Here is an 11,685-nt window from a genome sequence, read left to right as displayed (position 1 = left end):
TCCGCGCGAAGTGGAGCCGCGCAATCCGTGTGTGAGGTTGAAGCCGGGCGCGGAGCCCTGAGTGGAAAAGTGTGTGAGGAGAGAGAAGCGAGAGAGAAGGGGGTAGGTGGAGATGGTGGGGTTGGGGTGGGTAGTGCTGGGGCTGGTAGGGGTAGGGGGAGGGAGGAGAGAGAGAGAGAGAAGGAGAGGGTAGGTAGGGCTGGTAGGGGTAGGGGTAGGGAGGAGAGAGAGAGAGAGGAGGAAAAGGGTAGGGGGTAGGGTGGGGCGCGTCGATGACCCCCCTCCTCTCGTCGTTGATGTTGATCTCTATTGTTATCTCGGCGTGGAAGATCATCGCGGCGCTTATTTCGAGGCTTATCAATGTATTCGCTCAAGTGGCCTTGCTTGATCAACCTCTCAATCGCCAATTTGAGTTGCGCACATTCATCGGTAGTATGCCCTTTATCTTTGTGGAATCGACAATAGCGATCCGATCTTTCTCGTTTCGCATTGGGTTGCATTGGGCGTGGAGGCTCTGCCAGACCTTTTTGTTCAATCACATGAAGTATTTCAGTGAGACGAGTATTGAGTGGAGTGAATCTATTATAAGTTGAAGATGATTGGCCTTGAGGCGGGGGTGGAGGACGTAGATCATCTCGTCTCCTAATATCCGGGCGGTCATCTTCTCTCTTCCTCTTGGGAGGAGCATTGGCAGAAGCTTCCTCTATGCGTATGTATTTTTCAGCTCGATTTAACAACTCATCTAAGTTGCCAGGAGGTCTTCCTGCGATAGATTCTTTGAACCTACCCGACTTCAGGTTTTGCTGCATAATCCCTGAAAGCATATCTTGTCCTACACTGGGAACTTCATGAACAGCCTCCACGAAACGCCTGATGTAGTTGCGGAGTGTTTCATTGTCTCTCTGTACGATAGAGAAGAGATGTGCTGGTGTTTTAGCATATTGCTTATTGATGGCGAATTGGTTGGTGAAGCGCAATGATAACTGAGCGAAAGTGTCAATTGATCCTGTGGGCAAAGCATTGAACCAATTCATGGCTCTCTTGGAAAGAGTGGTGCGGAACATCTTGCACATTGCTGCATCTGTTGGGCCATATAAATCTGCCATAGCGTGGAACTTCTCTATGTGTTCCTGCGGGTCGGTAGTTCCTTCGAACTGAGGTAAGCCTGATACTTTCACTCCTTGAGGCAATACCTCGTTGAGGATGTTCAGGGTGAAAGGACTGCGCCTTGTTGGGACTGGCGCTCTTCCGTCAATTGGGTTGTTCAATCTGGGGAACTGGTTTTGGCGAGATACTCTACTATTTATCTCGTCTTCCCCTTCATTAAAGAGATCAGCTCTTCGTAGAGACGCATCACCCCGTTGGAGTGAATGGTGGCGTTGTTGTCTGGGTTGTGGCTCCCTGTGATTGGTAGATAGCTGCATCCGAGATCTTGGATCTGAGGTGGATGAGGATACACTTATCCGATCGTCATTGTTCTGGGCTGGTTGCTGTACCCTAGGTGGCATTGCGGGTGGACCATTAGCTGGGATCATGGGGGGAGCGTTAGCTGGGATCGCGGGGGGAGCGTTTGCTGCCATCGTGGCGATGTATTGCGCCACCGCATCAGTGGCGGCGCGAGTAGAAACTTCTGTTATCATTCGTTGGAGTGCCTCCTCGGTTATTTGAACCGTTCGAGAAGCAGGTAGAGGTGGAGCCTGTAGTGGAGGATCGGCGAGTGGTGGGTCCCGAGGGAGAATCACCTGAACCTCGCGTGGTGGATCCGGAGCACGTGGAGGAGGTGGCAAGCCAGAGCATCCTCGAACTGGGAGGTTGTTAGCTGTGTCATTCTCTCTCCGAGTGGACTCGGGAGGATCTTGCTGGCTACGTGATCTGGTCTGCATTCCCACAGACGGCCCCAAAATGATGACGTAAGAAATAAATCACCTAGTGTGTTGAAGCTGGGAGAGCAAAGTAGGTCACGTGCTCACGAGCTAGATAGTCCTGAGAACTTTAATTTACTCTAGGATCCTGCGAACAGAAAACACGTAATCTAAGCCGGGGGTTGATCCGGCGGAAACCCCTCCGACGCTCAAGTCAGACGTGAAGATAGTGGGTAAATGTAGAGAGAATTCGAATAGAAGAATTGAGGGAATAATAGTAATGTACCTTTATTAAATGAATTTAAGTTGTATTTATACTTTATTGATTGGGCCGAGATCAATTTATCGGGCCCAACTTTCTTTGGGTGTGATTGAGCCTTCGTATAAATAGCTATTAAGTTGGGCCTGTGGCCCAGTAAATATGGGTCTATTGGGTTGGATCAATAGGCATATCAATATAATAAATTTTGAAAATTAAAGAATCAGTTGACTTAAATATAAACAAATGCACGTCTAATACAAGCTCTAGTAAGAAATACAAATGCCTTCTAAGGACTAATTAAAATAAAATAAATATTTATTTTGGAAAATTAAAATATAATTTATTTCAATTAATTTTCCTACTTAACTATAGGGCTGGCAATCGGGCCATGTGAGCCGAGTTTAGGTCGGTTTAAGCTCATATACCATCGGACCTCGTAATTATAGGTTCAAGCTCAAATACCATCGGGTCTCGTGCCTATAGGCTCAAACTCGGCTCACATATTTTTTCGGGCTTGGGGTTTATATCAAACAATATATAAATTACATATTTTACAACTTTGTAGCCGAACATGTTTAAAAAAAACAACTTATACTATGATAAATTAAGAATATTCATTGCAAGTCGAAAACAATGATAAATTAAGATAAAACTTATATCTAGAATAATCATTGAAAGAAAAAAATAGTGATAAATTAAGATTATCTCCAATGATGACAAGATAAACCCTCAACTTAAATTTTGCAACATATTGTTAACGTTAGGATTTTGCATATACTAGGTTTTATATTTATATGAATGAAGAAAATGTTAGTATTTTTTAGATTAAGAAACTTTTCACTTGGATTTGATTAAATTTATGAATTAATTACTACTAGCTGTTAACTTGTTTACATCCATTTGTGTGTGTGTCTATATATATATATATATATAATTAGTAGGGCTTTATTCGGGTTGAGCTATGGTAAGCTCAAATTCGACTCATAGTTTAATCGGGTTTAATAAAGAGACTCAAACTCGGCTCGGCTCACAATTTATCGAGCTCGGCTCAAATAAAATCGGGCCGAGCCATCAGGCTTCGGGCAGGCCCGGCTCAAAGGCTAAATCCCTCGCCCCCAGGGCCCCCAGCAACATGGACACACGCACACAAGCACAAAGCAGCAATATAAAACAGCAACAAAAAAATCGTCTCATCAGCAGCGCCGCCGTGGTGAATTCCAGCTGCAGCGGGGGAGACGGCGGCGATAACAGCTGCTCTAACAGAACCTTGGTGCCAGAGGGAATGAAGGTAAATTACCTCGTCTCTGAGCCTTTGTTTGCGGATCCATTGGAGAAGAATGAAATGAAGTTGTTTTGTTCTTTAAGGGGTCAGTATTTGGGGGCTTTGTTTTGATAATCCGACGAAGAGATTGGCCAAGGGTTTTAGATTGAAGAGAGGGTCTTTTTGAAAGAACACTATTTTCTTTTTTCTTTTCCTTTTTTAATTGTTATTATATTTAACACATATTTTATTTATATTTGTTTGTTTAAAATTGAAAATTTATTAAAAATTCTTAGACATTACTTTTTCTTTTTCGCTTTATTTTATATTAAGGGTTTTTTATTAAGGGTAATTCTGTCATTTTACTTAAGTCAACGAGCCAGTGCACACAAATGGGCGATGGGCTGACTAAAACACAACAGAGGGGGTTATAAGCTAATTTTTTTTCCGGGGGGTTTTTTGCTTCCGAGAAATAACACAGGGGGTCTATGCAATTAACTCTTTTAAAATAGAAGTTAGTAATTGCTAGTTAAATTCATAATAAGTACTTATTTCTTAAAGTTTAAGTTGTTTGCAAAATATGGTGAGAAATTAATTTAAATAGAAAAAGCAATCCTAAGGATGTTTTATAAATTATAGCTTAAAAACATTTTATTTTAAGAGATTTGGAGCTCAAAAAAAATCTCAGAATCACTTTTCGAAAAGCTTTTCTATATCTTGAATTTCATCTCACCAAAAACATTTAGAAACACTATGGAGGTTTGCCGCGTCCCGAGGCAATTGCCGCCGATAAATCTCCGATTCAACCAATCGTCGTCGTTTCGCCGATCAACAGTGAGATGCAATCTCTCCCCAAACGCCGATAACTCGTCGGAATCTCCAATTGACGATCAGATGTTCATCCTCGGAATGGGTTTCGTTGGAAAATTCTTTGCTGCCGATTTAAAAGCCAAAGGCTGGTAAGCAACAAACCTCATTCGATTCACCTCCAAAAAAATTCAAACATATTATTCAATTGATTAATTTACGGTGAAGGGCGGTGAGTGGGAGCTGTACAACCGCCGCCAAGAAGGAAAAACTCGAAGAATTGGGGTATCAAGCTTATCTCTTCGATGCAAATCACCCACAGTAAGCAAACCCTAATTTGATTAATTGGGGGCTTTTAATTTATCTATCTCTGTGTTCATTGCTTGAATTTCAAAATTATGAGCACTGTGTATTTTTGCAGACCTGAAATACTAGAGATTGTGAAAAATCATACTCATCTTGTTATCTCCATCCCCACTGTTAAGGGTCTCGTCGGCGATCCGGTATATTTAGTTTCCGATTTTTTTTTTTTTTTTTTTTTTTGAGTTTTTCTAGATATTATTGCAAAGCTTAATTGGGAGTACATTTTGCAGATGCTTCGTCATAAAAGACTAGTCGAAAGTGTATTGAAGGATGGGAAACTCCGGTGGCTCGTTTACTTGTCGTCAACTAGTATGTCTCTCATATTTTCTTGGTTTATTCGGCATCTAGAATTTATATACGTAAAGCACTCTATCTGCAATATGATTCGAAGTGCAGAAAAAACTAATCTTTATGTTATGTTTAAATCTAGGATAAGAGGGATGGAAAGGGGAAAACCGAAAACGTGATATGCAAAATCGAGGAAAATTATTACACTATCGTTTTCCTTCGCAAGAAATTAGGTATTCTTCCGTATTGCTTGAATTTGAATTAGAACATTGAACAAACGCGTAAATTAGCAAAAAATCTCGTGTACTTGTTGTAATTGTATCTAGTGATCTAGTCTATTTACCGTCCTGTTTTTCTCTTGAAACCCAAAAACGAAAAAAGAAGCATTTTGTTTGTATAAGTACGTGTTGTTTTCTTTGTTATCGTCTCAGTGTCGTTCATTTCATCTGATGCACAGGTGTATACGGAGATTGTGGTGGTGCATGGGTAGACGAAGAGTAAGCATTCATTTCAAAATTTACATTTTTGCCCCTGTGGAGATATGGCATCCTTACTTACAAGACAAACACGTCATTTTCGTTATCAGTTATCCAGTAAATCCAACAAATGAAGTCGCTAGAGCAAGATTAGCTGCAGAGCAAGAATGGTTATCCTTGGGCAATAATCTCGGTATTGCAGCACAAGTATTTCGTCTAGGTGGCATATACGGCCCCGGTAGAAGGTTAGTGTTAAAATATTCAAACGGGCATTTATTTGAATTGGTAATGATTTGAAAATGAATCTTTTTTTTTGAAATGTATGATAGTGCAGTTGATACCATACTTAAGCAGGAGGCTCTCTCGAAAGGTCAAAGAAGAAGACTGTCGAAAAGTTATACGTCTCGTATTCATGTTGCTGACATATGCCAATCACTAAATGCTAGTATTTCAAATCCATCTTCTGGGTAAGTTGTGAATCTTCAGTACGTACTTTCTGGTCCTCGATAATTGAATTTCCGACTTCTGCCGATTCCAATCCGAAATTTTCGATTTTGGGAGAATAGTTTTCATTCTTAATTTTGAAAATTCCGATTTCCGATTTTTTTTGGGTCAGAAATGGAATTTATTTGAGATTTCGATTTCTGATACAATTTTAATTTTACGAAAAATTTCAATTTTTTTTTCGTACATTACTCTTTTAATGACCAATTTACAAAATTCGATTTTTGACTTTTCCGGAATTGGAAATATATGAGATTCCAATTTACGATCCGATTTTAATTTACGAAAATTGCGATATTTTCCGAAAGTTACACTTGTGATGTCAATATTATTTATTTTATATTTTAGGTGACCAAAAAAATGATGGGAATTTTCCAGATTCGGCCGATTCAGATACAAAAAAATCCAATTTCTTTCCAATTTCCAAATTTCGACTTCCGATTTTCCTGATTCTTTTTGGGAACTGAATTGAAATCAGTTTTTCACTTCCAAAAAAAAAAAATCGGACTTGTTCCGAAGCTGCTAAAGACAATTAATATGTGCTGTGATGGATATTTTATGACCTTAAAATAATAATAGAAACCGTTGATATATTTTGCTTGTGCTTTTACCTCAGGAATATATACAATGTAGTGGATGACGATCCTGCCCCACGGGAGGAAGTATTTGAGTTAGCTCAGAAGCTGGTCGAACAAAAATTTCCAAGCCACTTAAAACAAAATACATCGCCTGAAAAATCAGAAATGCTACCGCCAGAGAAATCTTCGAGAGGAGAAAAACGAGTCTCGAATGCTCGTCTGAAGAAAGATCTCGGTGTGAAGTTGCTTCATCCTAGTTATAAGTCTGGATTGCAAAGCATCATTGAGCATATTCACATTTCTGGATAAAAACATATTTTAGGATTATTGTTTTTCTTTTTTCTCTTTGCTTTTTTTCTTCTCCGGAACAGCTTCGTATTCGTTGTTTTTTTTTCGCCTCACAATAGTTGTTAATTGGAACGAAATTAAATTCAATCGTGTGGATCCATTTTGAAATTAAATTCAGTCGTCTTGATATAATATACCTGTGGGTCCATTTTGATGAATTCAGTGATGGAAATCGGCTCGGATTGGATCAGAAATAGCACTTTCGGAAAATTTTGAATTTTTTTTTTTCGGAAGTGAAAAAATAATTCCGACTCCATCTCAAAAATTGGAACACAAAAAATTGTTCAAAATATTGAAAGTTTTGCATCGTAATTTGCGGAATTTAAAAAGTTCCAACTTTTAGTAACCGAAAATATAAAATAAATATACAGTTTTTGGAAGTTAAAGCCGTATGGAAAATTGGATTTTCGTAATATTCCAATTTCAAATCAAAAGAACCTCATAAAATCTTAAAATCAGAAATTGGAATTTTCGGAATAGAAAATACTGTTCCAAAACCGTAACATTTCGGATCTATCGAAAATTATGTTCCAATCGAGAAATAAATAAAAACTTTTTTCACATTATAATAAAAGCAAAAAGTAGAAAAGAAATAAACCAAAAACGAATCCTCTTTAAATTTCCATAATTACCCTCCACGTCACTGCTCTCATTATTCAACCGAACCGACCCATCAAGATACGGATACCCATACCCATAACCCGACAACCCGCCATAGAAATCTCTCACACCCCAAAACTCACGAAACTGGACACTCAATAACTCAGCCGGCGGCGGAGGCGGCGCCGCCGTCTCCGGTCGCCGCCCCAACGGCCGATTCGGGATCGATCTCGGATCGGTTGGTGTATTACCCCTGCCGTATAGAGGAATTAATTTTTCTTCGTGAATTAGGGTTTTACAGACAGGGCATTCGTGGCAGATTGAGTGGGATCGAAGCCATTTGTAAAGACAGGGCCAACAATGGAGATGCCCGCAGAGTGTGATTACTGGTTCTTTAGCTATATCTAAGCATATGTTACACTCGAAATTGCCGCCGCTGTCGTCTGTCTCCGCCGCTGCCGCCGCCGCCATTATTCGTGCCTCCGAACAAATATTTTTTGCCTGGATTAAAATAAATTAATCATGAATAATTCTTTTTGGTCGCAATTTGGTACAAGTATACTAAATTATCATTTCGATAATTTAATACTAACGATTGTATTAATTTAAAGAGATTTAGCTGTTATACGTGAATAACTAAAATGGTCAACAGTTGGATGCATGTTTGACTATGTTGAACTTCATTTAATTTAATTTCTTATAAACAAAAAAAAAGAACTTCATTTTATTTTGTACATGTACTTAAAATAAGTAGATTCGTATAAATATTAAATATGTGTAAGAAATTATATTGTAATTCAACAAAGTTTAGAAATAGTAATTTGAATCGAAGAGACATGCATTAAAATATATTTTTTTTGTTGATCTTGCTCACATGTTTTATAAAATCTTAGCAATATTTGTTATACAAGTACTAAAAAAATATATTTTTATTTAAAATTCAAAATGTAACTTACACAAGTGTTGATATAAATATTTCAATTTTCAATTCACATACTTAATATAACCATTTTTAGATCCACCAATCAACAAGTTAAAATTAGTTTTGATTAAAAAAAATCAATTTGATTTGTGGATAACCCAATTAATCAACTTACACAAGAACGATAGCCGTATAAGAAATAAATCCAAAAAAATTGTAATAATAACAGGAAAACTCACCGTAGAGAGTGACTTAGATCGAATGACAGGTGAACGAATTCAGACAAACTGCAGAGAAATAGCTGTTCAAGGATTATGATCAAGAATTTAAATGAAACAAATATATGACTTTTGCAAACAGCAGTGAAATTTTGACTTAAAAAGTTATCTTAATTCCCATTATATATATTATTAATTTATTAATTAGTAGTACTTCTTGGTTAAGAAAAGATAATTCATACGTCGGCTACTTGATAAAGGCGGTCCGATTTTGATTTTCGGTTTCCCATGCAAAAGTCAACCATATCAACCTTTCTATTTGGCCAACCCCTCTCCTTGTACTTATTATCATTATTATTTTCTTTTTTCTTTTATGTTTATCGAACTAATATTGATGCGGAGCACTTGAAATGAGTAGTTTAATACAGTAGAACCTCGATAATTTCATAGTCGATAAATTAATAACCTCGATTAAATAATAGTTTCTCTCGGTCCCGACTCGGTGAAAATGTGTTAAATTATTAACTCGATAATTTAATAATTCGATAAATTAATAGAATTTTCCTAGTCCCAACTGTATTAATTTATAGAGGTATAACTGTAGTTGGATAGTACAATTGTTCAGGAATAAAGGTTCGAATAACATGAACAGTAAATTGATCTGAGTATGTAATGTTTGTTCTTCTTTTCTGCGAAATCACTTAACACGCAGGACCACGTCGGGGGATTTATCGACGATTATACCCAACACTTAAATCAGATGATATATAGTGTGATAACTAATTCTTGAAAACAATTAAGTCAATAAGAGATCATAAATCTTTAAATGTTGATTATACTGAAAATTAAATATATAGACTCACATATGCTTTTGACTATGAAATCAATGTGAATGGGATCAATTCTTTTTATTTTAATTAAGAATAATTATGCCAAATATGAATCAAATGATTATATTATAATATTTTAGGGACACGTTTCATATTGGTTTTTTATTTTGCAATATATCAATTACATGTGGATATTTAAACTTTTATCTACCAATAAAATAATAAATAAGTCATTGTGGCAAATAATCTTTGAGTGGGAACACAGTTCCACAATTTGACATTTTAATATTTTATCAACAACCCACTCTAACTTATTATAATTTTACCAAATTAGCAAATTCCTTATGGTTGTTGAGTTTGAAATTTATCACATCTTTTGTATGAATAATATATAAAGTTTAGAATAAAACCAGCTTTATAATTTACTAATTTAACTTTTGGGTAAATTACACTTATACCCCTGAGGTATGCTAAAATAATTTTAAGGTCCTTATGGTATCGATAAATACATTCACCCCTGAAATATAGTTAGAAACTTTAATGGGATAATGCGTTGAAGAGTTCTAACGGACTATTAACAACCAACCAAACCCGGCACATCCAATTCCATTCCGATCAACAACTTGGCGCTTAAGGCATTGGTTTGCTAAATCGACATACAAGAAGATTGTATCATGGGTTCGAATCCCATTTCCTCCGGCACGGAAATGAAATGAAAGGGGCGGGCGAAATACTAGCTGCAGTTGAAGGCGCTTTGACTTGAGAAGAAGAAGTGGCAAAGGAAGCGACAAGTTCCTCAGATAGGCACGGCCACCACCCATGACGGGTCCGAAACGACGCTTTCCCCGGGCAGAAGTCTAGCTCGATCAATTTTCAATGTTTAGCAATGCCGATACTGCATCTCGCGCATGCCATTGATTCTGATAAACATCTAAATAGATATTTTCTCTTTATACCGTGGATCATTTCTTCTCTGTTAAGAAAGAAGTGTGCAGTTAGCTTCTTCTCTCGACCAACTACGGGATGAACGCCAACCCCGCTTTTTTCACTCCTCTCCCTTTGGTCGAGTGGCTATCGCTCCTCTTCCGTATCTGTATATCCGCATCTTCCTCATATGTTGTTTCTATACCTTCAAAAAGGCCTATGATCCACCATACTTCCCCCCATACCCCATATGAGAGGTGGAGACTAGGGGTGGTAAACAAGCCGATCGCGAGCCGGCTCGACAAAGGCTCGAACTCGAGTTTTTCGAGCTCGAGCTCGAACCCAATTTTAGTTGTTCGACAGCTCACGAGACGGCTCGCGAGCTTTTTTTATTTTTATTTTTATATTATGTATATATTATTATTAATTATTATTATTATTATTATTATTATTATTATTATTATTATTATTATTATTATTATTATTATTATTATTATTATTATTATTATTATTATTATTATTATTATTATTATTATAGTAAATAGTCTATAATAACAAATATCTCTAGTATTTAAATAGAAATAAATCTATATTACTTAGATAATTCATAATAATATAAAATATTATTGTAATAATATATAAATATTTAAAAAAAAAAACTACGGTTCATTATTTATTTAATTTTTTTTCATTTTACTATAAATATTTTTTAATAAAAAATTAAAATTAATAATTAAAAAAAGGAAAACTAAATGAGCTCGAGCCCAAAAAAAAAAACTCGATAAGCTCGAGCTCGAGCCGGCCAAAACAATCGATCTCGGCTTGAGCTTGGTTCGTTCACACCCCTATTGGAGGCAACAAAGAACTATTGGTGATTTAAGAAATGTTGGTGGAGTCATGTCACTCTGTAACTCTATGTTATCTCCACCACTAGCTAAAAGTAATAGTCGGTTAGAACTCTATCGGAATATCGTATCCAACGCATTATCCCATTATAGTTTCTAACTATGTTTCAAGGGGATGAGTGCAATTACCGATACCACGGGACCTTAAAGTTATTTTAGCAGGCATGGGTGTAATTTAACCTTAACTTTTTAAACTTGTAAAGAATGCAGTGATTGGATAGAAATGAAATTTCATCAAAAAAAAAGGATAGAAATGAAATTAAAATTGTGGGGCCCTCCTTTTTACATTTTCTCGCCGGTTGCAACTCCACGGGCGGCAGATATATGGCATCTTCTCGTAGTCGTAGCCTCATGTATTATATCTCCGAGAATTCCTCCATTGTCGGTTTCCGGTGGAGCCAAACCAAATCATGGGGCTCCACGTGGTCGTTCCTCTTCGATCACCTCCATCGCTCTTTACATCTACAAACCACCGGCCATCATTCTCCACGCCCTCCTCCTTTTTTGCCGCCGCGGCCACCGTCCCATCCCAACCCC

General features: G+C 37.3%; 2 protein-coding genes across 2 annotated transcripts; one reads left to right on the top strand and one right to left on the bottom strand.

Annotated features, from left to right (window-relative positions):
- The first annotated feature begins 3,965 nt into the window (after positions 1-3,965).
- On the top strand, positions 3,966-6,881 carry LOC105955781 (NAD(P)-binding Rossmann-fold superfamily protein). Its single transcript, XM_012979575.2, has 8 exons — positions 3,966-4,344; positions 4,421-4,513; positions 4,614-4,695; positions 4,786-4,864; positions 5,301-5,340; positions 5,430-5,564; positions 5,649-5,786; positions 6,440-6,881. Exons 1-8 carry the CDS (start codon positions 4,139-4,141, stop codon positions 6,708-6,710), a joined length of 1,044 nt encoding a protein of 347 aa, XP_012835029.1. The 5' UTR covers positions 3,966-4,138; the 3' UTR covers positions 6,711-6,881.
- A 307-nt stretch (positions 6,882-7,188) lies between these two features.
- Positions 7,189-7,820, bottom strand: LOC105955766 (uncharacterized). The gene is made up of 2 exons (XM_012979560.2): positions 7,382-7,820; positions 7,189-7,262 (listed from the first exon to the last, which is right to left on the bottom strand). Exons 1-2 carry the CDS (start codon positions 7,818-7,820, stop codon positions 7,189-7,191), a joined length of 513 nt encoding a protein of 170 aa, XP_012835014.1.
- Positions 7,821-11,685: the final 3,865 nt, after the last annotated feature.

This window comes from Erythranthe guttata, chromosome 11 (assembly GCF_056151865.1).
Source record: "Erythranthe guttata isolate IM_541 chromosome 11, IM_541, whole genome shotgun sequence".
Lineage (NCBI taxonomy): Eukaryota > Viridiplantae > Streptophyta > Magnoliopsida > Lamiales > Phrymaceae > Erythranthe > Erythranthe guttata.
This window is presented reverse-complemented; position numbering and strand designations above follow the sequence as displayed.

What these genes read in the sequence shown, in the direction of transcription:
- LOC105955781 (XM_012979575.2), top strand. Translation starts at nt 4,139, where the DNA reads ATGGAGGTTTGCCGCGTCCCGAGGCAATTGCCGCCGATAAATCTCCGA. An exon ending in GGTGCATGGGTAGACGAAGA is followed by an intron (nt 5,341 to 5,429) that starts GTAAGCATTCAT and finishes TTTCGTTATCAG; the next exon opens with TTATCCAGTAAATCCAACAA. An exon ending in ATATACGGCCCCGGTAGAAG is followed by an intron (nt 5,565 to 5,648) that starts GTTAGTGTTAAA and finishes AATGTATGATAG; the next exon opens with TGCAGTTGATACCATACTTA.
- LOC105955766 (XM_012979560.2), bottom strand. Translation starts at nt 7,820, where the DNA reads ATGGCGGCGGCGGCAGCGGCGGAGACAGACGACAGCGGCGGCAATTTC. An exon ending in TGAGAGCAGTGACGTGGAGG is followed by an intron (nt 7,263 to 7,381) that starts GTAATTATGGAA and finishes AATTTTCGATAG; the next exon opens with ATCCGAAATGTTACGGTTTT.